This window comes from Pristiophorus japonicus, chromosome 13 (genome assembly GCF_044704955.1).
Source record: "Pristiophorus japonicus isolate sPriJap1 chromosome 13, sPriJap1.hap1, whole genome shotgun sequence".
NCBI classification, from domain to species: domain Eukaryota; kingdom Metazoa; phylum Chordata; class Chondrichthyes; family Pristiophoridae; genus Pristiophorus; species Pristiophorus japonicus.
The window spans coordinates 59434364-59462325 of record NC_091989.1 but is presented as its reverse complement, the minus strand read 5'-3'; the positions used below and the strand labels follow the sequence as shown (position 1 = coordinate 59462325).

At 44.5% G+C, this 27962-nt stretch overlaps 2 protein-coding genes across 2 annotated transcripts in view; both read right to left on the bottom strand.

Moving 5' to 3' along the window:
• Nucleotides 1-1026, bottom strand: part of bpgm (2,3-bisphosphoglycerate mutase) — an 84068-nt gene extending 83042 nt beyond the window's left edge. The window contains exon 1 of the mRNA XM_070897542.1: nucleotides 811-1026. The gene's annotated coding sequence lies outside the window, so the exon portion shown is untranslated. The remainder of the gene's footprint in view (nucleotides 1-810) is intronic.
• LOC139278595 (troponin I, slow skeletal muscle-like) lies at nucleotides 151-24962 on the bottom strand. Its single transcript, XM_070897544.1, has 6 exons — nucleotides 24923-24962; nucleotides 23035-23166; nucleotides 7391-7480; nucleotides 7116-7289; nucleotides 4986-5093; nucleotides 151-785 (listed from the first exon to the last, which is right to left on the bottom strand). The coding sequence occupies exons 1-5, from the start codon at nucleotides 24932-24934 to the stop codon at nucleotides 4989-4991; spliced, it is 513 nt and encodes a 170-aa protein (XP_070753645.1). The 5' UTR covers nucleotides 24935-24962; the 3' UTR covers nucleotides 151-785; nucleotides 4986-4988.
• Nucleotides 24963-27962: the final 3000 nt, after the last annotated feature.

Here is a 27962-nt window from a genome sequence, read left to right as displayed (position 1 = left end):
GAACACAGTTCAACACATAATTATTTGTACTTGCAAAACCACAAAATGTGCAATGAATCAAGTCAATGTATACCTACAGCATTCTTTTAGTAAAGGTTTTTCTTTTAAAAAAAAAAGACACATGGATCATATCTATTATATTTACACTTTTATTAGAACTGAACAATTGTACATTTTAACAATAAATATTAGACAGTTGCCATTGTTGCGATCAATCTCACAATACATTCACCTTTTCTGGATCGTTGCACTAAAATATCACCAATATATAGATTGTAAACTAGATGCAAACTGGGGACCATTGCAATATTTTACAAAGGTTTGAATTTCTTTCACGAGACCAAAGCAATTGTTTACTCTGCAGCATTTCTGCCCTTTGCGATCTGAGTAGCACTCCATCAATAAATTTCAAAATAATACCAGGATGCCATCATTTTTTAAGGGCTTTGAATTAAGCAGTATCCTTTGGCTCTGTATATTTCTCTAACTTTACTTTAGGACATTTCTCAATGAAAGGCTACACGAGGTCATTTCTATGAAAGGAAAATAGGTACTTATTTTGAAAGCTGAGAAGGTCCTTGTGCTGAGAGAGTTAATGCTGCCTGTGTGCCTTCTTTCTTCATCACCGGTTTCATAAATTCATCTGCAGAAGACTCATCCAGCGACTGTTCTTATCGAACATATCATTCAGCCTTGTAAATGTGGTTCCTCTTCTCAATTGGACCATTGTCACTCAGATATACTTCCCCTTTACGGAGCACGTAACATTCACTTTCCAAAATGATCTTTAATTAAAATTAAAGAAGTTACCTTTCTTTGAGATTAAGTGTGATAAATTGCGAATGACAGCTGAACGATTTCCAAGCTCCCGTCAGCAGATCTGGTGCAATGCATATTAAGAAACCATTACTGTTTGCCAGCTAAGGTTGGCACAGTTGCAGGTCCAAGAAATAACCAGTTGCTCTTTTCACAGCTGCGATCCAAATATAGACACAGTCGCTGTGACTGCATAAAGATATTTTTAAGTTAATGTAGGACCTGATGAAAAGGCAGTAGCAGTATTTGCAAAACTTTTGCCGGCCTGGTGCAATTCATTTAACTGCAGTTATTTTGCAAGTGATTTGTTTTTGTAGAGTTTAGCCATTTGTAGATTGCTACATTTTAAGTTATTGTTTTTGAATAGGTGTGCTAGTACTTATACATTGGCTGAATTAAGAATGATAGAGGCCCAAATCCAACTCAATAGAATGAAAATCAAAGCAAGCGTGTAGTCTGCTCCCCTAGATTGCTCCCAGTGGTGAATCCTGAAATGTACCTCACTGTTACCTGTTTAAAGACATTGAGGCCATCTATGAGCGCGTGGTTTCCAGTTTCTTATTGAGCAAATATACATTTATGGAATGCAGTGATATCAAACTGAATAAATTCCATCATAAAGTATATCACTTTTTTTTTCTAATTCATGATTTACCGATGTAGAAACCTAATGGGGCTGAATTTGAGGTTGGAGGCTTCCCGTGGGCAGATGCTCCCGACCAGCAAAACATCTACGCACTTACCTTCTGCCTCAGGATCCACGGAGACTTGCGCTCCTGGTCCTCTACACTTAGGCCTGCATAGAGGCCCACGTATCTCAGGGGCGCATGCAGTTCACAAGCACCTGCGATCACATGGGCGGGCTCAACCAATCAAAGAAGGGAATCCCCATTCATGCTCATGGGAATTCCGTACGTATGGATTCCACATAAGCATGAATGTGGATCACATAAAAAATACATCCAGACATCAACTAATTTTTTTTTAAATTACATATTTAAAATTAATTAAAATGGCTTTTAATTAAATGTTTAAAACAAAAACCTATTTAAAAAAAAAATAAATGTATATGTTTTAACGGGGCTAAAAATAAACCCACCTTATTGCACAGGGTTTTTAATGTATAAATGATCGATAACGTTTTTTTTTTTAACTCTTACGCTGGTAAAAGCAGGCCTTACTTCTGCTTTTACCAAGCCTAAGAATTTCATGGGCATTCGCTGAGCAGAAGTTGGGCAAATAGTCAAACTCTCCGCCCACGGAGGCCCGTTTCATGCCCAGACCTGGGACATGCACGGCCCCTATGGGTACATGCACACCTCATACCCGTCTAAAGGGGCAGCAAATCATGGCCCATCGACACTGATATTTCTATATCTTAAAATACATCTGTGGAAATACCAGAATTATAATGTGACATCTTATGTAAAATAAACCACGCACCATAAGACCGATTATATTTGGTTTTATAAATTAAAATTTGGCAATGTCTAAAGAAGAATGAGACAGGAATGCATTCTTCCAGTAGGACTGGATCCAAGTAATACTAGGCATCTGTGCTCAATTCTTTCAGCATTGTAAGCCAAATTGTCTTTGCGTTTATACATTAAAATATGGAGCATCTTCTTCCAGAGGGGTTGAGATTTTAGAATAACGTTTAGAAAATGAGCAGAACCATGCCTCACCTACCACATCCTCTCCAACGTTCTGCTGGGACTTAGACATCACAACTTGTTAAGTGGGGAGGGAGCAATGTTATACAACAAGAGTTATATTAATGTGCTGTGCAAAATTAAAAGAATGATAAGACAGGCCCAGTGGAAAACTATCCCTCCTCATCCTTCTCGACCTATAATAAGAACATAAGAACATAAGAAATAGGAACAGGAGTAGGCCATTCAGCCCTTTGCGCCTCCTCCACCATTCAATAAGATCACGGCTGATTTTCGACCTCAACCACACTTACCTGCACTATCCCCATATCCCTTGATTTCCTTAGTATCCAAAAATCTATTGATCTCTATCTTGAATATACTCAATGACTGAGCATCCACAGCCCTCTGGGATGGAGAATTCCAAAGATTCACAACCCTCTGAGAGAAGAAATGTTTCCTCATCTCAATCCTAAATGGCCTGAGACTGTGACCCCTGGTTCTAAACTCCCCAGCCAGGGGAAACATCCTCCCTGCATTTACCCCGTCAAGCCTCTGAAGAATTTTATATGTTTCAATGAGATCACCTCTCATCTAAACTCTCGGGAATATAGGCCTAGTCTGCCCAATCTCTCCTCCTAGAACAATCCCTTCATCCCAGGAATCAGTCTAGTGACCCTTCGTTGCACTCCCTAAGGCAAGGAGACTAACACTGTACACATTACTCCAAGGGTCCGAAATTGCGCACTGCTGGAAACACGGTGCACCTACCCTGTTTCAGATGTTTTTACTGGTGCGGTTCATGCGGTGGCCTCTTGAGCGAAACTGCGCTCTTTGCTTTTTTTTTCAGCGGACCAGAAGTCAGTCATAATGGGGGCGGAAGTGCGGCGGTGACCGGAAGCTCACACACTAGAGGGGCGGAAGTTGAAGGGTGGGCGGAGTGTCCTCCACTGTCAGTCATCGTGCTGGTGCCTTACCACATCTCTCCCTTCACTTAAAGGGGAGATCCTGTGCGATTCTTGAAGTTCAGTCCACTGGGCCAGCAGGGAGGGTTTCAGCTGGGCCAGCAGCCTAGCACCCAACAGGGGATGCCAGACTGCCTGTTGGCGGCCCAGCCAAACGTGGGGGCAGAATTGTCAGCCCGACATGGCAGACGACCGACAAAAAAATTTAAGGTGGTGGCCACGGCAGTACTTTAATGGCAGCCATACCACCACTTTAGAAGCACTCCAAGCACAGTGCACCAGCAGCAGCAGCAAGATTTCCTCTGCGGAATTTCACGATCGGGGGGCAACATCGGTGGTGCACGCTCTGATGACGCACTTAGGATGGATCAGTAGCAGCGGAGCGGTAGTGGGGGAGAGCAGGTCACCGCCAGGATACCGCAGGAGTGGAATTTTCAAAATGGCAGCCACTCCGCAGCATGGCCGCCGATTTACGACGTAATTGGCATTAATGGAAGGCACATTTTTGGCCCCCAAGTGACTTCTCACTGAGGTTCTATACAACTGTAGTTAGACTTCCCTATTCTTATACTCCAATCCTTTTATAATGAAGGCTAACATATCATTGGCTTTCCTAATTGCTTGCTGTACCTGCATGATAACTTTTTGTGATTCGTGTACACGGACACGCAGGTTCCTTTGAATACCAACATTTCCCAGTCTCTAACCATTTAAAAAATATTCTGCTTTTGTATTTTTCCTACCAAAGTAGATAACTTCATATTCCATCTGCCATGTTGTTGCCCACTCACTTAACCTGTCTAAATCCCTTTGCAGCATCTTTGCGTCCACCTCACAGCTTACTTTCCCACCTAACTTTGTATTATCAGCAAACTTGGATACATTACACTCGGTCCCCTCATCTAATTCATTAATATAGATTGTAAATAGCTGAGGCCCAAGCACCGATCCCTGCGGTTCCTGAATAGTTACAGCCTGCCAACACGAAAATGATCTGTTTATTTCTACTCTCTGTTTTCTGTCCATTAACCAATCCTCAATCCAAGCAAATATATCACCCCCCAGACCCATGAATCCTAATTTAGTGTAAGCCTTCGATACAGCTGACCATGTCCTCTGCCAATGCCTCTCATCCGTCGTCCAGCTGGGTGGAATTGCCTTTGCCATCATTATCATCTTTCCCTGTTACTGTGATTGTTTTGCATGAAAGGCAGGTTTAAGCTAAGAATGGGTAAGCATTAACCCTTTAGGATTAGGGAGATAGAGAAGGATGTGGAGGCTTCTGGCTGTGTCCTGTCAGAGATATGCCATAGCAACTGACTAGGTGTGCCCCCACTAAGTTGCAGCGTGCACTGTCCCACCAGTCTCACCTCCCCAGCGTGTCTGTGGTCTGCTCCTTGTCGAGGTGAGCTCCCTAGTGTCGTGATGTGGTATCTTAACTTGTCTTTTCTCTTTGCTGTATATTGTCAACATTTTATGCTTTTGTCCCATGCTGAAAGAATTATGTGGAGACTGGAAAAATAATGTTGTTGGCCCCAACCTGGATACATACCTGTTACTGAGGAGGAGCACGGGTATCAAATTTCTTCTTTCTTCCTTCCATTCCAGACATTGCTTCCACATTCTTACGCCAGTCATGGACTTCCACTGGTTTGTGTTCCTTTGAATAGAATGCAATATATATTAAATCAAATTTCATAATGAGATGAAACACGACCAGACCATTTGGTTTCTTGAGCTTCATCCACTCCTTGTGCAATGTGTATATGTAATTTTCTGGAACGTCAGAAGGCAGACGAAGATTGCCAATTGCGTCATTCGTTGCAACATCTGACGTATATATCTTTCAGATCTGCTGTAGTGTTTCATTTTGAAATTGAAGATTATGAAGATAAGTATAAACAAAGATTATCAAATCGTACTGGGTGCATGGGAGCATCATTCCATGGAGGGACATTAGTGAAAGATGAATAATATAAAATTAATGGTCAAATAAATATCCTGGAGTTTATAATTGGTACTGACTTCAATGAAAGATACATTCTTTAATTCTATGATATTTTAAAATGCTATGTTGCAGAGCTCAATTCCTGTGAAAAGAACATCAGAAGATTAGGTCTAAATGGCAACATATTAATGGATGACAACAAGACTGGTATCATTTGGTAGGATTTGGATGTCACTATTGTACAGACTCTGATGAACGTTTATCCTCACTCTCCGCTTCTGCCTTTGTATCTGGTCAGGTGGTGGGAGGTCTGAAATGTTGTTTTTGGTTGTGTGCTTTGTATTGATAACAAGATTAGTGTTCGATTGAAACTTAATAACTAAGGGGGTCAGGCCCACACTGTAAAGCAGTAGTAGACTACCAATGCACGTCTTTTTTTATTTTTCACAAGCTTGTGTATCGGGGCAATTTGCGGTGATTTCTTTTGGGAATTGTCCAGAGCAAGACCGGTGGGACAGAGAACGAAGACAAAAAGAGAGGTAGCAGAAACAAATGAGATGCAGAAAAGACAGAAATTGAGGAGACACAGGGCTGAATTTTGAGGCCAATCTCGGGGAAGAAACGGGGTGGTAGTGCTCTGAAGATGCCATGGAGGAACTTACCACCCCATTCCCACCATCACCGTGGCCATGTCCATTTTGCTGCAGCCCACCCAATAGGCGGCTCGAGTGGCTGCCTGAAGCAGGCGCACAGTTGATTTAGATATTTAAGTAGGAGTCCTATGACACCAATAGGACCCCAATGCTATTTTAGGAAAGAACTGGACGGAGTGTGTGCCATGCTCACTCCACCCTGGTGTCTGGGCCACAGAGGAGCGGACATGTAAGTTTCACTTTATTCTTGTGAGGTGGGAGGAGCAGGATTTCTCCTCCCGTGCTCCACAAAACTAGTCTGGGCTGCTGCCATTTTCGGTTGGCCTCTCCCCCAAGCTCCGAGCCCCGCCCCCGCCATGGACTTACCTTCTTCTGGCCTGGGGGCCGGCCAGACTGCCTGATAGTGTGGCGGCCCAAAGCCGGCGGGCTGCCCCGGGGTGATCGATTTCCGCCTGCAGCCCTCCGGCCTGATGCTAATGAGGCCCTGCCCTCAGGGTGGACTGGGCCTCCCGGCGGGACTATCGGCCGGACAGCCTGAATTCCACTGGTGGAAAATCTACCCCATAGTGAGGAAAGGGGATGATAGAGAAGGCACAAAGTGTGGAGGAAATAAAAAAGAAAGAGTGAAAGAGATGGTGAGATTAGGTGACAGAGACCAAGAGCAGTAACATGGAACAAGAAACAACTTGGTGAAGGAAATAAAAAACAGATATAGAGAGAGATACAAAGGGAACAGTGAAGGGAGAAGGACACATAATCTATCAGCACTGAATGCATTTGTGCTTTTTTTCTGTCTTTTGATGCAGATAGATTCTATGCACACTTTTTCCATGATATTGATCTGTAGACAAAATATGTAAAGCAGAAACTATAGTGTAATGGTTTCAACACAAATGATGGGAATGTAACCAGAGTGATGTTTTCCTAAAACACCTGCTATAAATGGAGATAATAATATAATCTGAGTCTAATGTGAAACTGAATGTCCCAAGTAACCTGATAGAAATATCTCTAACTCAGTATGAGAAATCAAAGCTATTGGTAATTAGTAGCAGTAGGCAATTCTATAACAGCTCTGTACCTTTTCATCTTCCTTTTTCACTGATTTTAGGTTCGATCTCAAATCCAAGGAGGTTTTCAAAGTGGTTTCCGCCAGAGCACCCAGCATTGCATCCGCAGATACCCTGACGCGACGTAGGGTGGGACGTTTGAATTTGCCTTTGAGATCTAAGACCTTCTGGGTTAAGCCATCAATCTAAATACAATAACATATATTGTCATCCATACTCTTCGATCTGATCCTTGAGAGTTTACACTTTCCGTTTCCTTCAATGAAAAGAGAGCTAAATGATTTACCTCCTTCTCATTCTTGGATACTTTAACTTCAACGTCATAGCGCTCTGCATCAACACTATCAATCTTCTGGTGGAATTGCTTGCAGATATTCTGGAACATTCGAAAATAACATGGTCAGGATGGCCAGAGGCCTGATTCTAAATCCACTTTTTTGACCCCCTCTTTACATTCCCTGCAGTGGGAGTCATTTTTACCTTCACTGCCTGACTGCAGTAGGATGGAAATCGGACAGGTTCTACAGTGAGTGGGTGATCTGCTCTGCCATATTGCCACCCAGGTAATGAAGGTGAAAATTATCCCCATTGTATCATTTCTCAGCAAACCTATCCTCAAGGCTCCGATGAGGACACAGCCATTCGAAACTGGATAAGAACAGTACGGATTGGCTATCCCATTCATTTTACCCTTCCTCCCTATTGTTGGCAAAGGATTTATAATGTCTGTAGCTCCACACTGTGGACGCCTGTGTTACTGCAGCTAGTGCTGTTTAATAAAGAGCAGGTCACCTGACCAGCAGGTCAGAAGTCTCCAGAACCTGCAGCCATCTTAAAGGTTGTGTGTTGTGTGCTCTTTGAAGATATGACATTTGGCTACGAGGATGGGATGTAATCAGATAATACAAAGCTGAAATTTTTGTTGCCGAAGGATTCAGCCAGCCGACAGCGAGACTTTGAGAGCTTCTCTGTTTTGAAAACAACTACAAATCCGAGGTAAATTACGAGCACACTTGCTTAAACTGCCAGAGTCAAAATGGCTGCCCCTATGGGAGTTATAGGGCATTTGGGGACATTTCAATGTGGCCGTGAAAGTTTCAGAGCAAATGTGGATCAGCTAGAAATGTTTTTCACTGCAAATCCTATCGAAATCCCCGGTAATGAAGACAATAATCGGACGGTGTTGGAACGAAAAAGAGCTATATTCTTAACAGAGGCCAGGCCCGAGTTGTATGAAACGCTGATAAATTTGCTTGTGCCTGACAAGCCAAAGGATACAATGCTGAAACAGGTTCTAACTAAGCTAGAACAACATTACAGCCCCGTTCCGTTAGAAATGACTGAAAGTTATCATTTCGGAATGCAAAATCAGAAGGCCGATGAAAATATCAGTGAATACATTGTAGCATTAAAATAGCTATCTATTCACTGTCATTTCGGAAACTTTCAGGACCGAGCATTGCGTGACCGCTTTGTTTGTGGGTGAAAAATGATGTGATCAGAAGAAAGTTATTGATGATGCCTGACTTGACTTTTGATATAGCTTGTCAGACAGTTAGGTCAATGAGCATGGCCGACCAATATTCCCAAGAATTTTATACTAATTTCAGTCACCAGACAACCGAGGTGAATCGCCTGCAGGTTCAAAGTAAAAGGCGGTGGGGCCCCAAAGTCTCAGAAACTGGAAATTGTAACAGAGCATTGATGTCCTGCTATCGGTGCCTGGGACAACACATTGCTCAAAGTTGTCCATATGTGAAGGCAGAGTGTTTCTTCTGCAGGAAAACTGGGCATCTTGCAAAGGCATGATGACTGAAGGATAAACCAGCTTTCAAAGCTATGAATTTTAATCCCCAGAGACTACATAGCATGGAAGAATAACAACAGGCGAGAAGATGTTAGAGTTAAACGGCATCAGGAGCACAAGGTTAATGTACGGCGATTCGAAAAGTATCATAATCCACATAGATGTTGCAGGATTCAAGATACCCATGGAAATCAACACTGGTGCATCCGTGAGTGTAGTACCGGAGTCGTTATACCTCGACAAATTGCGGGATTTCCCATTGGAGAAAGCCAAGATAGAGCTACGAGACTACTCGGGAGAGAACATTCCGGTGGTAGGATGTATCACCGTACCGGTGAAATACAAGGATCAAGTTCAGAGCTCGCCTCTAATAGTAGTGGCAGGAGACAAGCCTGCCTTATGACGAAGAAATTGGTTGGGATCATTGAAGCTGGATTGGAGTGAGATTTTTCGTGATGAAATGAGATTTTTGTCAAAGGATGATGTCATCAAGAATTATCCGAAGGTGTTCTGTGAAACAGGCTGTCCGATCCAAGGCTTCAAGGCAAATGTCAGGGTACAGAAGGACACTAGATCGGTTTACTGCAAGCCACATTCCGTACCATATGCACTCAAGGCGAAAGTTAAGCAAGAACTCAAAAGACTAGAGACTGAGAACATTATTTCTACGCTAGATCAATGTAATTGGGCTACACCCATTGTTGTTGTACCTAAGTCCGATGGTGAGGTAAGATTGCTTGGTGATTATAAAGTAACCGTAAACCAGGTTCTAGAGGGCAATGTCCCCAATACATTGCTAAATATAGAAGATTTGTTCACAACACTGACAGGGGTCAGATTTTCTCTAAGTTGGATCTGTTGAATGCCTACTTACAGCTTGAAATAGATGAGGAGTCCAAGTCATGTTTGACTATAAATACTCACCTAGGCCTATATCAATTTAATAGGCGACCATTTGCAGTGTCTTCCACCCCTGCCATATTCCAAGGGGTAATGAACCAGATTTTGCAAGGTATTGAAGGGATAGTATGTTATTTAGATGACATACTAATCTCAGCACCAAATAGGCATATTCATAATAACATATTGAATGAAGTCCTCAAATGGCTAGAGAAGCACAGAGTACGAGTAGCTGCTCGCAAGTGTGAGTTATTTCAAAACTCAGTGGAGTACTTAGGGTATAGAGTAGACAAAGATGGTTTACATCCAACTGGATGCAATCAGAAATGCACCCACTCCCAAGAATGTCACTGAACTTCGATCATTTTTGGATCTTTTTGAACCATTATGGGAAGTTCCTACCAAATTTGGCTACAGTATTACACCCACTGAATGACCTATTGAAAAAACAGGTCCATTGGAAGTGGTCAAAGGAACGCGATACAACATTCAAGGAGTGTAAAAGCAACTTAGTAGAGAACACCATGTTAGTTCACTATGACATATCTCAGGAGATCAAGCTAGCATGTGATGCCACTCCATATGGAGTTGGGGCAGTAATCGCTCATGTATTACGTAGTGGGGAGGAGAAACCAATTACTTTTGCTTCATGCACCATCAGTGCCAGTGAGCGTAATTATGCGCAAATCAAAAGGGAAGCTTTGGCATTAATTTTTGGGGTCAAGAAGTTCCACAAATACTTGTATGGTTGTAAGTTTACTCTTGTTATGGACCATAAGCTCCTGACAGCAATACTCCATCCAAAGTCCCCAGTTCCAACATTAGCTGCAGCCTGAATGCAGAGATGGGCTTTGATTTTGTCAGCATATACATATGATATTGAATACAGACGATCAGCTGATCACAGTAATGCTGATGCTATGTCTAGATTGCCTACCCATCACAAGTTACACCCGATAGGGAAGAAGTGTTCTATTTTTCATACATCACTGAACTGCCAGTCACAGCTGAAGAGATTGGGAGGGCAACCAAATGTGACCCAGTGATGTCAAAGGTGTATGATTATATTGCAAATGAATGGCCAAACCAGGTAACAGACAGAGATATTCATCCATTCTTCATTCGTAGGAATGAATTTTCAGTCAATAAAGATTGTATTGTGTGGGGTGCAAGAGTGGTTATACCAAATAAATTCAGGTCCAAGTTATTAGGAGACCTTCATGACCAGCACCTGGGAATGTGCTTGACCAAGAGTTTTGCACGCAATTACTTCTGGTGGCCAGGTCTTGATAAAGATATAGAATACATCATGTCTCAGTGTACGACATGTCAATCAGTAAGCAAACAACCACCATCAGTACCATTACAGCCATGGAAATGGCCTCCCAGGGTGTGGCAAAGGCGACATATCGATTTTGCTGAGTTAGAAGGACAACAATTGTTCATTGTGATTGATAGCCATTCGAAGTGGGTTGAGGTGTTTCCAATGTGAAAAATAACAAGTAAAACATTATATATTTTGCGAAGAAATTGTTTTGGATAATGGACTACAATTTCGGTCAGAAGAATTTGCACAATTCAGGAGCAAAAATGGTGTGAAACATACCAAGGTCCCACCATACCACCCTGCTTCAAATGGTGCAGCAGAGCGCACTGTACAAATTGTAAAACGTGCCCTTATCAAACAAATGTTGGATCCAAATCCAAAGAAACGACAGTTATCATTGGACCACAAATTGGCTAACTTTCTAATAACGTATCGTAATACTCCTCACACCAGCAGAGTTGTCTCTCAAACGACAGCCACGAACCAGCTTCTCGTTGTGAAAACCAAATTTGACACAGTCCGTAGAAGAGTCCCAATTAAGACAGAGAGAGAATCATGATAGAGGTAGAGTAAAAGAGAGAAGTGTGAAATTAAATCAGAAGGTGAGAGTGAAGAACCATCACCATAAATGGATAAAGTGGTTACCAGGAAGAGTGGTGAAGATATGTGGTCCTCGCACATATTTGGTCAAGATGTTTGATAATGGCCAGGTTAGGTTTGTTCACATTGATCATATTTTACCCACAGACATGGAAGTAGTTGAAGGTAGGAGTGATTCAATTATTTCTGACATCAGATAGTTTTGATACACCAGTAGCATATCCTACATTCAATGTACTAGAAACAAATCCAAGAGAAAGTCAGAAATTAAGTCTGAGTCCAAGTCAGGAAAACAAACAGTCTGAAGTTAGAGAGAGTTCAAATGGAAATCAAGGGCATCCCTTGGAGGAAAACTTCCCTTAACTTCCCTTATGATAGCCTCGAATGAGTTTAAATGCAACACTATGTTTGGAAGGTTCTGTTCGAGAGCGAAGGTATGCTCTTCGAAACAGAAAACAAGTTGTTAAGCTTGATCTGTAAATATGGCAAAATAAGTCCATATCCTTTGTCATGTATAACCATGCAAGTTATGTATGATGATTGTTTGTTATAATAACTCTTCATTAAGGAGGGAGAAGTGCAATGTCTGTAGCTCCAAACTGTGGACGCCTGTATTACTGCAGCTAGTGCTGTTTAATAAAGAGCAGGTCACCTGACCAGCAGGTCAGAAGTCTCCGGAACCTGCAGCCATCTTAAAGGTTGTGTGTTGTGTGCTCTTTGAAGATATGACAGATTCTAACCCCACTTCTTTTCTGCCCTCTCTCCCCACTCCAGTCTGACATTAACCCGGTAAAGATCAGGAACTTCTTATGTCGAGAACTATGGTCGTCAAACTGCATTTTATCACTCTATGGTTCACCAGTACAGTAAAACTTGTACAGTGTATCATTAAAATTACTACAATATAACTTGCTACACTCCACTCCTCATTCGCCTGGTGATAATACCAATTTTTCACTGGTTACCTTTATAAAACCTTTCATAATTTTGGAAATTTCTGTTATACTCCTCTCTGTTCTTTTCATTCCAGTGTGAAAAGCCTCAATCTTTTAAGCCTTTCTTCATAGCTATACTCTCTTATTCCTGCTCTAATGCGAGTAAAGTTTGGCCGTACTCCTTTCATGGCTCCAATACCCTTCCTATAATGGGGTCCCCAAAACTGTCTATAATACTCCAACTGTGCTACAATTGATGACTTGTACGAATTCAAATTCCTTCCTTCAACTTCAATGCCCTGCACATAAAGGCCAAAATTCCATTTGCCTTTTCTCGGCCTTTTTCCACATGGTGTCCCAGCTTTTAAAGATCTTTACAACCTTAGATGCTTCTGTTCTTCCACTGTCTTAAAAATTTTACCATGTCGGAAATTTTTTATTTTGCTGTTTTTTTTCCCAAAATGTACGACTTCAAACTTCTTTGCATTGAACAGCCTCTGCCTGCTCTGTTAACCTGTCTCTGTCCTCCTACAATCTCCTGTCTCCCTTATCATTTGCCACAACCCCTAATTTGGTACTGTTAGCAAATTTCAATTTAGTTCCCCTTGTGACTATTTCCAAGTTATTTATATAAATGGAAATCAAAAGAACTCCTAGCACAGATCCCGAGACCAGATCACTACCCACATTCTGCAAAAGTATAGATGATCTTTCAGCAGCTGAGGGACTAGGGAGCATAATTGTACGGTTTCTGCTAAAAACCTAACAGAGTTCCAGTTAAAGTAGTTAGAGGTTGAAATTCAGTTGTGTACGCCACCTGTTACCGTGCGTGGGAGGCGGCAAATGGGCAGCAAAGGCCTACCGTCATCGGTAAGCAGTGTCGACGCCTTGTCCTACATTCAGTCGGCTCTTTGGCAGAGGCGCCAAGAGCTAACGCTGCACCAGCTAATGCCACCCATGTGATGACATCATCCAGCATATAACGCCTCTTTGATGCCTCTGTCGCGACATTTGCTTTGGGCCGTACAAACAGGCGGCCGTACAGCCAGGAAAAAGTGATAATTGAAGAGCGGAATCACCCAGAAAGGAAGGTAAGTTTTTCTCTTTATTTATTTCTGCATATTTTCATCAGTTTTAAGAGTGGGAAAATGTGTGTGTGGATTGGAGAAGTTTTAGTTCTTTATTTTTTTCTTCCCATTATTTTTCGAGCATGGCGGCAGCCTCCCGTCAGGAAATTCAGTCGGCCTCCTGAGCTCCCGCCCGAGGAGGAGTGTGCAACGCCATACTTTAGCATTGCTCTCTCATCTTTGGGCGTAAAAAATTAATTATGGACTTTGAGGCTACGCCTAACATCCACCGTTAAAATCAGCGCTCAGACAGTGACACTGCCTCAAAAATGGCCAGAATTAATTTCGACCCCTTAATATCTATTTTTGCTAAAAAGTTGAATTTCTTGCAAATTATACAGCTGTATCGGTACATTGAATAGAGGTTCTAGCCACTCTTGAAATTTGGAGATCATCCTGATAGTTCCTTAAGTGAATCACACCCCAAAACAGTACAGTAATCATTGATACAGGCCACTTAAAATGTACTATACTGGACAGAGAGGGGTTTCTGTAATGCGAAGGTGTTCTCAAGTATGCACTGCCTCCCATATTACCAATCAAATTTCGCAATAAAGATTGGTGGTGCTGGAAATGTGCAGTAAGCTGATCAGCATTTCAAAGTCAAGGATAGCTTCAATATTTTGGATATAACCCTCCATCGATGATTCTGATTCTAAGAATGATGTGCCGAATGTTAAACTTGCCGCGAGATTAAGGGCCTGCAGCTCAAAGGGGCAGCACATCAACAAGCTGGATTTTCAACAACTCTGAAAGTTTCCATATGTTGATTAGGTCTGCAGGTCTGCAGGAAACATGAAAGGCCCCAGGTTCAATGTTACGGCGATGGAAGTGCTTCTCATTGAAGTCAGTCATCAGGTGGAAAGAGGAACTCTGCAACGTCACCCCACAAGGAAAGCAGGACTGCTGCGGCGGGAGGCGGTCAGGCCATTCAGTGCCAACTCGATGATCCCACGCACAGCAGTGCAATGCTGTAAAGTCTGACAACGTTATTAGATCTGGCAAGGTAAGAGGAGCCATCCACACCTTCCAATAATGCACTTAAACATATCTGCGACTTAGAATCATCTCCCTCTCACACTGTTAACGTTTCTGAACAACTTATCATCCATGCCCACAAAGTAGTGAGGGGTCCTATTCAGCCCTGATTTCACCTGCAAGTATCCTCCCCCCACGTCTTTACATGTTTTGCCCAACTCCCTATCAAAAGGCTTATGTGGAAGGTAATTGTTTGACATATGCAGCTGTCATCACTCCCATTATTGTCTTCACGTTGGGTTTTACTGCATCTCACGGCAGTCAGAGGTCATTCTCAAATACTTTTGCACGGAATAATCAGTCCATAACAGCAGAGAAAAACTGGTGACAGGTGGTGAATGCCCTAAGCTCTGCTCTTTGATCTCCTATGAGGAAAAGCATTGGAACTTCTGGGGTGGGAAACCATAGAGGGAGTAGAAGATGGGAAAATAGGAGGGCAGATGCCAACTGCAGTTTTATTGTGACATTTAGCTTCCCTTCCTTCTTGTCTTATTCTACCCCATATTATCTATCAGCAATCTAGACCTTGAGACCTGCATGCCATTTCTTCTACTGAAAATGACACGTGGATTTTTCTCCTCAGCAACCAATTGTAACCTTTTTTATTTGCCTCTTCTAGCTGTATCTGAGGAAGAGTAACTAGAGGAAGAAGAAGAACTCTGCCCCCGTGTTTCTGGGGATGCCAGCACTTCATCACACATTAAGCAATACCCCTCCTCTCGCCTCCCAAATACCAGCCCAAAGATAACCACTGTGGGAAGTGGGAGACATTAGACAGTGAAACAGAGGGACGAGTACTGGGTAAAATACAGAGCACCAACAAGCAGCAGCAACTGCGGGTGAGACATGAGGAGGCAAACATTGCTGCTGAGAGGTCGGAAGATGTTATTCTTCAGCTGAAGAGCCTGGAGATTGTATGGATCCTATCTTTGAAAGAAGGATGCTTGCAGAGAATCAACCATATGTGCTGGCATTGGAAGCCATTTTTGAACCTGGGCAGCTGATGTCGGATCAACCAGAGGAGTCCAAATATTGTCATCGGCGACACTCTGATGGATAACCTCTTAATACTATAGTCCACCATGGAACATGTGGCAGTTCCATGTAGACCTGCAGTGGTTCTCAGGGCAGTCTATGGTTCCTCTGTGGATACTCACGCTACTGCTATAGTACCTGGTGGCAGATTGGAGAGAGCTATCACCTCCTACATCCAAATGAATGGGGCTGGGATGCAGACTCCTATCCCACAGGGTTTTATGATCTCATTGTTATCATTAAGTCTACTTTCCTTCGCATCAGTGACCATGCAGAGGCAGTGCACACTATTGGGGGAGTGGCAGGAATGCATTCAGATGACGCTACTGTCTCTCAGGCTAGTGGAACATACATGGACTCCCACTAACCCCCTCAAGAGGTAAATGAAAGAAAGCAGGGCCGGACTGCTCACGTATCAGCACAAGATTTGCTGCCTTCAGCATTCCATCTAAGGACTTAGCTGCCCTAATATGAGGGCCAATCAGATAGCACCTATGAAGAGCATCTGATTAGGATTAAGTGTTCTCACGGCACATAATGGCACCATGGGGAAGTACAGTAGTAAGATGCAGCAGACAAACACACTATGGATTTTGATTAAAATTATGGTTGCACGAATCTTATTGTGCTTGTAGACATTGTTACTGGCAAAGGTTGGCTGTGGTGTTGATAAGGTGGCGTGAATTGGAACTCGGTGATGTTCAATGCACAGGGAAGGTTCTACAGATGAAGTTATGTTTTTGTGTGGGAAGGCATGCTGGGGATGTGTACAAGGGCTGTTCCCATGGTGGCCAGATGCGATAGTCAAGAGAAGATATGCTGGGGCCGAAATTCAGTAGCGCAAGAAAGCTAGCGCACCGATGAGTTTTTTTTCTGGTTTTACCGCAGGGATCTATGATGCGGCCGGCTGATCAATTTTCAGGACTGTGACATTTTTTCAAAGTCCCAACAGAAGTCAGTCATAGTGGGGCGGGGGATCAAAAGGAAGGCACGCTGCGGGGCTGAATTTGGGTCGGGACCGAGACTCCACCGCTGTCAATCAGCGGCTGAGTGGTGGTGATGTCACAGCGCTGTGCCTCACCACGCTCTCTCCCCTCCGTTAAAGGGGAGAGAATTAGGCATTTTAAATCTTCAGCCACTGGGCCAATAGGGAGGGTTTCGGCCAGGCCAGCGGCCTGGCACCCAAGAGGGGATGCCAGGCTGCCCATTGGTGGCCCAGTCGAACTGTGGGCACTATCTTGCTGGCCGATCGAGAAGTCGGCTGGCAAAAATAAATACATGGCAGCCACAGTAGTGGGCCTCCCCTTGAAGGGCCGCTGCGCTGCCGGGCCACACTCACTCGGATAAGGTGCGCCGCATGGCGGGGCTACGATTTTTTGACCTCAATTTCGGTCGGTGCATTTTTCAGATGAGGGAAAGTGGCAGTGCGCATTCTGATGATGTGCTTGCGACGGTCATCAGCATCGGGGCAGCATCAGGTCCAGGCTGAAAAATCCTCGATCTGAATTTGGGTTGTGTCATGTATTCAACTATCATTGTAACCCATGTATAAGCTGACCTAAGTTGTACACCTTGAGAACATTGACCACAAGGGGATGAACTTGTGGGAAACACTCCTAACCTTGACTTTCAGGTATAAAAGGGGGAGCTCCATCGACCTTCATCACTTGAGGTCGTGGTAATAAAGGTAACTGGTCACAGAGTGACCTTCTCTCAAGTATGGGCCTCATGTGCATTTGTACCGTATAGTAAGGACATATCATTGGCGACGAGAAACTGGGATTTAAACCACGCGAGCATGGCCACTAGCAGCACAGAAGAGAGGTAGTGTGTTGGTGATGATTGGGACGACTTTATTGAGAGACTACAACAAAGTTTTGTCACTAAGGAATTGTTGGGACAGGATTCGGCCGACAAACGCAGGGCTCATCTCCTGACGGTTTGTGGATCCAGAATGTACTCCCTGATGAAGGACCTTCTAGCGCCAGAGAAGCCGGCAGACAAGATGTTCGAAGAGCTCAGTAAGTTGATCGGGGAACACCTTAAACCAGCGAGCAGCATGCACATGGCGAGACATCGGTTTTACACGCACCAGCGGTGAGAAGGGCAAAGCGTTCCAGACGTCGTGGCAGATCTCCGGTGACTGGCGAGCCTATGTAAGTTCCCAGATGCATGCAGAGCGGAGATGCTGCAAGACTTTTTTATTGAGGCATCGGGCATGCTGGGGTTTTCAGGAAACTGATTGGGACCAAAGACTTGACCTTGGAAACGGCGGCTCTGATAGCCCAGACATTTATCTCAGGGGAGGAAGAGACCAGAAGGATCTATGACAAAAATCTTGGCTCAAATGCGGCAAACGACCAGGGAGTCAACATTGTTAACGTGGCACACAGTTCTCTAGGCAGACAAGGGCAATCGGACATGCCCCAGCATGTTGTCAAACCCAAAGGGCGAATTCAACAGAGACAATGGCTAGCTGAACGGCGATTCATGCCATCGTAATGGACAATGTGGCCAGTAAAGGGGCCATTAACACCTGTTAATGGTGCACTTAAGGACAGTTACAGAGACAGTCAGAGACGATCGACTGGTAATGGTCTTTTTGTTTCCAACAACGGGGCCTCCAGCTCATGCTGGAGGTGTGGAGGCAAACACCCAGCCAGAGCTTGCAGGTATCAGCAATATGCCTGCAGAAACTGCAATGTCAGCGGTCACTTGGCGCATATGTGCAAGAAGCCTGCAGCCAGGTTGATGTGTGAGGAGGACGGGCCCGATGTAAGCCCTACGAGATCAAATAAATACTGGGGGAAATCGCTGGAAGCTGAAGTTCAGCGAGTTCATGTGGAGCACATATACAGTTCATATACCAGGACGCCACCGATAATGTGAAAGTGCTCCTCAATGGCATCCCAGTATTAATGGAGCTAGACACGGGGGCCAGCCAGTCCCTGATGAGTATCAAACAGTTCGAAAGGTTGTGGGTGTCCAAGGCCAGGAGGCCAAAATTATTGCCAATTGACGCACATACACAAAGGAGATCATTCCGGTGCTAGGCACTGCCACGGTAGTCGTGACCCACAAAGATTCGGAGAACAGGTTGCCATTCTGGATTGTCCTGGGGACGGTCTCGCACTACTGGGACGAACTGCTGTCATGAACTGGAAATGGGACGATGTCAATGCAATTTCTTCTGTGGAGCCAGTATCATGCTCACAGGTCCTGGACAAATTTGTCTCATTATTTCAACCCGGCATCGGCACTTTCATGGGAGCCAAGGTAGTGATTCACATAAACCCGGACGCCAGGCCAGTACACCACAAGGCCAGAGCGGTGCCGTACGTGATGCGGGAAAAGATAGAATGCGAATTGGACTGCCTGCTGAGGGAAGGCATCGTCTCACCAGTCGAATTCAGTGACTGGGCGAGCCCGATCGTGCCGGTGCTCAAGGCGGATGGGTCAGTCAGGATATGTGGCGATTACAAGGCCACCATCAATTGGGTGTCACTCTAAGACCAGTAACCGCTGCCGAGAGTGGAGGACCTCTTTGCGACGCTGTCCTGGTGGCAAACTTTTTTCAAAATTGGACCTAACCTCAGCTTACATGACCCAGGAGCTGGCGAGTGAGTTGAAGAAGCAGACCACCATCATGACACACAAGGGGTTGTTTGAGTATAACAGATGTCCGTTCGGGATTCGTTCAGCCATTGCAATCTTTCAGCAAAATATGGAAAGCCTCCTCAAGACGATTCCAAGGACGGTGGTTTTTCAAGACGACATCCTCATCACGGGTCGCGATACTGAAGAACACCTCCACAACCTGGAGGAGGTGCGACACAGACTGGACCGGGTAGGGCTGCGACTGAAAAAGGCGAAGTGCGTCTTCTTAGCTCCAGAGGTAGAATTCCTGGGGAGGAGGGTAGCAGCAGATGGTATCAGACCTACTGCATCCAAAACGGAAGCGATCCAGAGAGCACCCACACCCCGTAATACGACGGAGCTGCATTCGTTCCTGGGGCTTCTGAACTATTTTGGTAACTTTCTTCCAAAATTGAGCACGCTGTTAGAGCCACTACACGTGCTCCTATGCAAAGGTTGCGATTGGGTCTTGGGGGACAGCCAGGAAAGGGCTTTTGATAGAGAACATAATTTGTTATGCTCCAACAAACTGTTAACGTTATATGACCCCTGTAAGAAACTTGTTTTAACGTGTGATGCGTCATCCTATGGGGTCGGGTGTGTGTTGCAGCATGTGAATGCCAATGGTCAGTTACAGCCGGTAGCTTACGCCTCCAGAAGTCGGTCCCAGGCAGAAAGGGGCTACGGGATGGTAGAAAAGGAAGCGCTAGCATGTGTATATGCAGTGAAAAAAATGCACCAGTATCTGTTTGGCAGGAAATTTGAGCTGGAGACAGATCACAAACCCCTAACGTCCCTTTTGGCTGACAACAAGGCCATAAATGCGAATGCATCGGCCCGCCTACAGAGGTGGGCACTCATGTTAGCCACCTATGACTATACAATTCGGCACAGACCGGGCACTGCAAACTGCGCGGATGCACTCAGCAGGCTCCCACAAGCCACCACTGAGGGGGCAACTGAGCATGATGCTGAGATGATCATGGCTGTTGAAGCTTTCGAAAATGAAGGCTCACCTGTGACAGCCCATCAGATAAAGTCTGGACAAATAGAGACCCGATACTGTCTTTAGTTAAGAAATGTGTCCTGAATGGGGACTGGGCAGCCACGTACGGGGCATGCCCTGAGGAATTTAAACCGTTTCATAGGCGCAAGGATGAACTCTCGATTCAGGCCGATTGCCTACTGTGGGGAAACCGAGTAGTCAAGCCCCAGATGGGCAGAGAGGTGTTTATCAGAGAACTTCACAATGAGCACCCGGGCATTGTCATGATGAAGGCAATTGCCAGGTCACACGTTTGGTGGCCAGGGATAGATGCAGACCTGGAACTTTGTGTTCGCAGGTGCAACACGTGTGCTCAGCTGTGCAACGCACCCAGGGAAGCCCCCCTTAGCCCCTGATCCTGACCCGCCAAGCCATGGTCACGCATCCATGTGGACTACGCAGGTCCTTTCATTGGAAAAATGTTTTTGGTTGTAGTAGACGCCTATCTCCAAATGGATTGAGTGTGCCATTTTAAATTTAAGCACATCCTCTGCCACGGTAGAAAGTCTACGGGCAATGTTCGCGGCCCATGGTCTACCGGACGTCTTAGTCAGCGACAATGGCCCATACTTCACAAGCACTGAATTCCAGGACTTCATGGCAGGCAATGGAATCAACCATGTCAGAATGGCACCGTTCAAGCCGGCCTCAAACGGCCAGGCGGAACGAGCAGTGCAGATAATCAAACAGGGGATGCTCAGAATCCAAGGGGGTTCCCTACAAAGCCGCTTATCACGCCTCCTGTTGGCCAATAGATCCTCACCACACTCGCTCACAGGGGTCCACCTGCAGAGCTGCTAATGAAAAGGACGCTCAAAACCAGGTTATCCCTTATACACCCTACTATGAAAGAAATTGTTGAGAGCAGGCATCAATCACAATGTGACTACCATGACAGGAATGGCAGGGTGCGATGTATTGATGTCAATGACCCTGTTTTTGTTCTTAATTACGCTGCAGGGCCCAAATGGCTTGCAGGCACTGTGATTGCCAAAGAGGGGAATAGGGTTTTGGTAATTAAACTTACCAACGGACAAATCTGCCACAAACACGTGGATCAAACTAAAAGGAGATTCAGCAAACCCATAGAAGAAGCAGAGGAAGAACACGACATAGAGTTTACTCCACCACAGGTGACCGAACACCAGAACCAAGTGGAGGAGAGCCCAGTCACTGTGGGCAGTCCGGACAGGCCTGAGGTACCGCAAACAGCAGACACCCAGGCTAGCGCCCAACAACCGGAGCCCCAACTCAGGTGCTCTACAAGGGAGCGTAAACCACCAGAGAGACTTAACCTGTGATCCCAATAAGACTTTGGCGGGGGGAGGTGATGTCATGTATTCAACTGTCATTGTAACCCATGTATAAGCTGACCTAAGTTGTACACCTTGAGAACATTGACCACAAGTGGGTGAACTTGTGGGAGACACTCCTAACCTGGACTTTCAGGTATTAAAGGAGAAGCTCCACCCACCTTCATCACTTGAGGTCTTGGTAATAAAGGTAACTGGTCAAAGAGTGACCGTCTCTCAAGTATGGGCCTCGTCTGCATTTGTACTGTATAGTAAGGACATATCAGGTTGGGTCAGCCAGTTTATCACAAAGCAGGATTCCAATGCATGGCGGCCACAAACGGGCAGTAACGGGTCTTACCGAGACCCTGAACTTCGGCACCCCCTGTATCATTGTAGCATGAATGTGCCATTCAACCAGAGAAGAGTTGTTCCCATCATCATCTTCAGGCTGCTGCTGACACTCCTTGGACAACTGCATGCGGGAGTTACTGCCTGTATCCTCAGGTATGGGGATACCGGTGGGTGGGTGGAGCATGCCTCCATTGCAGCTTCACCATCCTGGCCTCCCACTATTCTGCTTCTCTTCTTGCAAAGCAAAAGTACACAGAATCCACACTGGGAATGCAATTGGTGCCTTGTCTGAAAGGGAATCATGTTTGAGAGGGAAGCAGGTGGCAGAATGGAGGGAGTCAATTGTCAGGAGCAAAGTCGACGAAAAATGTCAGAAACGGTGGGGCATAAGGATTTGGTTACGCTGTAAAATATTTGTGCAGGGCTCTTTGAATTTTTTTCCACCCTTTCCTTAGTTTGTAGCGACTGTAGATTTCCATTTTATATGGGTGTGGTTACCACTGAATGAAGCAAATGAAGCAGTAATAATGAGAAATAGTACATATGAAGTCACAGCATTGGTACTATCTCATTATATGTCCTCCCATTTTAGAGCAGTTCATTTCGATGTCCACTGAAAATGACGACGGAAAATTGGCCAGTCACTAAAGTGGACAGTATTGGTCGGAAAATCTAAGCTTATATTTTCTAAATTCAGGAAGTTCTGAGTCCCCACACTAGCTGCAAGCTGTACATTGCAGATGATGGTTGCAGAGTAACTGACAGACTGATTCCTGAAGGCTCCCATTCCATTCAAATTAATTGCAGCTTTGACTGAAATGACCCACACTTTACCTGGAGTTCCTGAATTGAAAGGCTTGACGTGTTAAATTGTGGCACGCTCTCTTTAAGCAGTCGATTTTTCTCGGTATCTCTTTCGTTCTTTTCTTTTTCCAGATGCTTGCATGCATTTGCAAGCATCAAACTCTGTGCATAAAATACAATTGAATATATTGAGAAAGCCTTCTAAAATCCTAAAGCTTTAAATACTGGTTCTCAGTATGGACTAAAAAAAGGAGTATTGTCTTCTTGAGGGAAGTAATTTCTTAAAAATATTGGGAATTTTTATCTGACTTACCACCAGGCAGTAAATGGCAGGTCAGCCATTAAGGGAAGAGAAAATGAGGCAGGACCTAGAAGCTGTGCTTTGAGGGGGGAAGCTGGGAGAGGCTGGGAGCAGCACTTCTCGGGGGAATAAGCTTGAGTGAGGATTCTAACTCCCAGGCGGAATGCAGGGAAGAGGCAACAGTCCAGGAGTCATTCTAAGGAGCCCGATCGATTGGTAACTGCCAGACATCATTAATATATCTGGCCAGCTCTCCGCTCCCCAAAAATGGGTGTAAAGAGGCAGCTGAACGGCTGCTGTCCCACAAAGAAGGCCGCACGCCAGCACTCAGAGGGTTCAGAAGGGTTTTGCAGGTGGGAATGTGGGGGCAACCCAGGATGACAGATGCCCAAACTTTCCTTATGGGGCCCTGAAGAAGCACCCCTGTTCCTCCTCTCCCCACAAAAATAAGTTTTGTACTGAAAAACTGGAATTTCTGCTTCTGCTCTGACAGGTTTTACTGGGTAGGGGTTGGGGTGAATCTTGAGTAAGTAATGACCTGGTTGGTCTGTTGAAAGTCTGAATGTCACTTTGTTTTTCCTTTATTTTAAATTCAAAATCTACTAATTGTGAAAGACCATTTTTTCCTGTGGAGCATGTCACCGGACCCCCTAGAAATAACACATCAATTTTGTGCCTTCAACCTTTGGATTCCCCCTTCAAGCTTTCATGCACTCATGTTTCTTTTCCTCCAGCTCTCTCAGGTGGACATAAAAGATCCCGTGGCACTATTTCGAAAAAGAGCAGGGAAGTTATCCCCGGTGTCCTGGCCAATATTTATCCCTCAATCAACATAACAAAAACAGATGATCTGGTTATTATCACATTGCTGTTTATAGGAGCTTGCTGTGTACAAATTGGCTGTTGAGTTTAGCACATTACAACAGTGACTACACTCCAAACGTATTTCATTGGCTGTAAAGCGCTTTGAGACGTCCGGTGGTCATGAAAGGCGCTATATAAATGCAAGTCATTCTTTTTTTCTTTTCCAGTGCTAATGAATGGAGTATACTGTACCTACAGCTTCAGGTAAAAAGCCTCTGCAACTATTTGTTATTCGGGCTGTTCATGAGTTGTCAAGTTCCATCAACTTCTTTGAAGCTGTTGAGCTACTTTTGCTGGTTTTCTGTGGTGTTTTTGTTTGGCCACAGACTGTCCACCAAGAGTAAAGCAGGATATTCTGTGAGATGGGTTCATTGTGTGTAAACAAACTGTCTGTGCTCCGTAGCTGCTACTGTTATCTATTAATGGAACCATAATCTAACCTGGCTTTCATCCACTGCCTGCAAGGTGACTGCTTTACAGTTAGATTCGGTAATGTAGTAATACCTCATGTGCACCCAGATTGGAGTTACCTCATTATAGAACTAGAATTAAAAGCTTCTGGAATTTTTATAGACAACACTGAATGTTGTTACAGTGTAAATACCAACTGACTGATGTAATGTCTGTCATGTCAGGAATTCAAGCCGATAAGTGAAAAGTATTCTTTTGGAAGGATTATCTATTTTATTGCTGAATAGAATGACTTTAAAATGAATTTATAGTGCAATCGCAGTAATTATATCAAGTTCTTACCTTCAGTTGCATTCTGCGTGCAATCGGGACTTTGGCTCTCCTCGGCTTTTATGACAAAAAAATTGAATAATTATTTAATCAGACAGAAACAAGATCGTGTAAATAAATAAATCAAAAGTAAATCTGATGGAAAAACTGCCAAGTCCCTAAACGGTGGTATACATTGCAGGGCCACAGAGCAATTACCTTTTCTGAACTTTTGGGTTGTTTTTTCATTGAAAGATTCAATACATGTGTTTATATAATTGACATAATGTTAAAGCTGGTCCAGAAAAAGTAGTTAGCAGACATTTCCTAGTAAAGCTTACTCTACCTTTATTACTACAGCATCTGCCTTACAGAATACTGGCTTAATCATGTTTGTAATAAAGGGCTAATTTTACAAGTTCATATTTCTGGTAGATAGCCTTCTGGGAGTGCACATTAATAGACAGAAAACCACAGGAGGGAGTAGAGTTCATGCCTGAATTCCTGAAATGCATTCATGGTGAGCAAAACTGCACTCTGAGAGCTTGGTTTGTACATTTTCCTTCTTGATATAGCTTGTAGAATACACCTTCAGCAATATCTTTAAAATCACAAGTTGGCCTTCCTATTCACCCCTCTAGTCCACATTTCTTCATTGGTTGAAGGGCACGATTTAGTTGTGGACTGATACACATAATTCCCTGACTTGCTAGCTGGTGGTCTTTAATAATACAGGACAAGGCCATTCCCTCAGATGATACTACCGTGGACACTGGTGAACTTTCACCCTAAAGGAAGCACATGTCTGACTGCCAGCTGAAGCACCATCAAAATTGTCCTTTTCTCCTCCACACCATTTTGAATTGTTGGAGTTACTCAGCCTTCACTCAGAGGGTGGGAAGGTTCGAATTATGGATCAGTAGCTACCAGTGCCATCACCATCATCATAGTCAGTCCCTCGGAATCGAGGAAGACTTGCTTCCACTCTAAAAGTGAGTTCTCAGGTGGCTGTACAGTGCAATGCAGAAATTACAGTCTTTGTCACAGGTGGGACAGACAGTGGTTGAAGGAAAGGTTGGGTGGGGAGTCTAGTTTGCCGCACGCTCCTTCCACTGTCTGCATGCTCGCAGTGACGAGACTCGAGGTGCTCAACAACCTCCTGGATGCTCTTCCTCCACTTTGCTACACCACCATTATCCAGCAGGCATTGTGCTTGAAGCAGAACAAGCTAAATATTATAAAAGCAAAATACTGCAAATGCTGGAAATCTGAAATAAAAGCAGAAAAAGCTGGAAATACTCACCGGGACAGGCGGCACCTGTGGAGAGAGAAACAAAGTTAATGTTTCAGGTCGCTGACCCTTCGTCAGAACTGGAAAAAGTTAGAGATGCAACAGATTTTTAAGCAAGTGTAGGGGCAGGAAAAGGGGGGAGGGGAGGAAAGAACAAAAGGGAAGGTCTGTGATAGGATGGAAGGCAGGAGAGATTAAGAGACAAAAGGGATGATGGTGAAAGGCAAAAGGAGATGGTAATGGGACAAGTTAAGAAACAAAAGATGAGTCTAGATAGGGTGTCAATGGAGGTGGCAGAATCATCAACAGCTGCTGTGGGAAAGAGAAAAAAACAGAAATAAAGAAAAAAAATGTTGAAATTGTTGAACTCGATATTGAGTCCAGAAAGCTGTAAAGTGCCTTGAGGTGCTGTTCCTTGAGCTTGCGTTGAGCTTCATTGGAACAGTGTAAGAGGTCGAGGATGAAGAGATCGGATTGGGAGTGGAGCGGAGAATTAACTGTGACTGGCAGCTCGGGGTCACGCTTACAGACTGAACAGAGGTGTTCGGCAAAGCGGTCACCCAATCTGCGTTTGGTCTCTCCAATGTAGAGGAGACTGCATCGTGAGCAGAGAATACAGTATACTAAATTGAAAGAAGTACAAGTAAATCGCTGTTTCACCTGGAAGGAGTATTTGGGGCCCTGGACAGTGGGAAGGGAGGAAGTAAAAGGGCAGGTGTTGCATCTCCTGCGCTTGCACGGGAAGGTGTCGTGGAAAGGGATGAGGGTGCTGGGGTGATTGAGGAGTGGACCAGGGTGTCGCGGAGGAAGCGGTCTCTTTGGAATGCTAAAGAGTAGGGAGGGAGGGGAAGATGTGTTTGGTGGTGGGATCACGCGGAAGGTGGCGGAAATGGCAGAGGGTTATCCGTTGAATGTGGAGGTGGTGGGGTGAAAGGTGAGGACAAGGGAAACCTTGTCGTGGTTCTGGGAGGGAGGGAAAGGGGTGAGAGCAGAAGTGCGGGAAATAGAACAGACACGGTCGAAGGACATGTCAACCACGGTATAGAGGAATCCTCGGTTGAGAAAAAAGGAAGAAATATCGGAAGCACAAATATGGAAGGTGGTGTCATCAGAACAGATGCGACACAGATGGAGAAAGTAGGAGAATGGAATGGAATCCTCACAGGAAACAGGGTGGGAGCAAGTGCAGTCCAGGTAGCTTAGGGAATCAGTGGGCTTATATTATGTCTAAGATAGAGCTTTCAATATATCTATTTTGGATCTAGCAAAATTCACCTCTAAAGAAGAGGACGTAAGCTGGAGTGATAGAAAGTCATGAGACTCCCTGCCATAACTATCTGATTGGAAGATCTGATCACACATCACAATCATAAGAAAGATTAAAAATAGGAGCAGGAGTAGGCCATACAGCCCCTCGGGCCTGCTCTGCCATTCACTAAAATCATGGCTGAACTTTTACATCAACTCCAGTTTCCCACCCTATCCTCATATCCCTTGATTCCTTTACTGTCCAAGATTCTATCGATCTCACACTTGAATATACTCAATGACTGAGCATCCACAGCCTTCCGGGGGTAGAGAATTCCAAAGATTCACATCCTTTCAGTGAAGAAACTGCTCCTCATCTTAGTCCTAAATGGCCGACTCCTTATCCTGAGACTGTGACCTCTGGTTCTAGACTCTTCCTTCTCCCCTCTGGTAAAGTGCAGTGTTTCTGTTAGCCTGAATATTAACTATATGCCTAATTTGAATAATTAAAAGCTATTTATGTTATGTCAATAA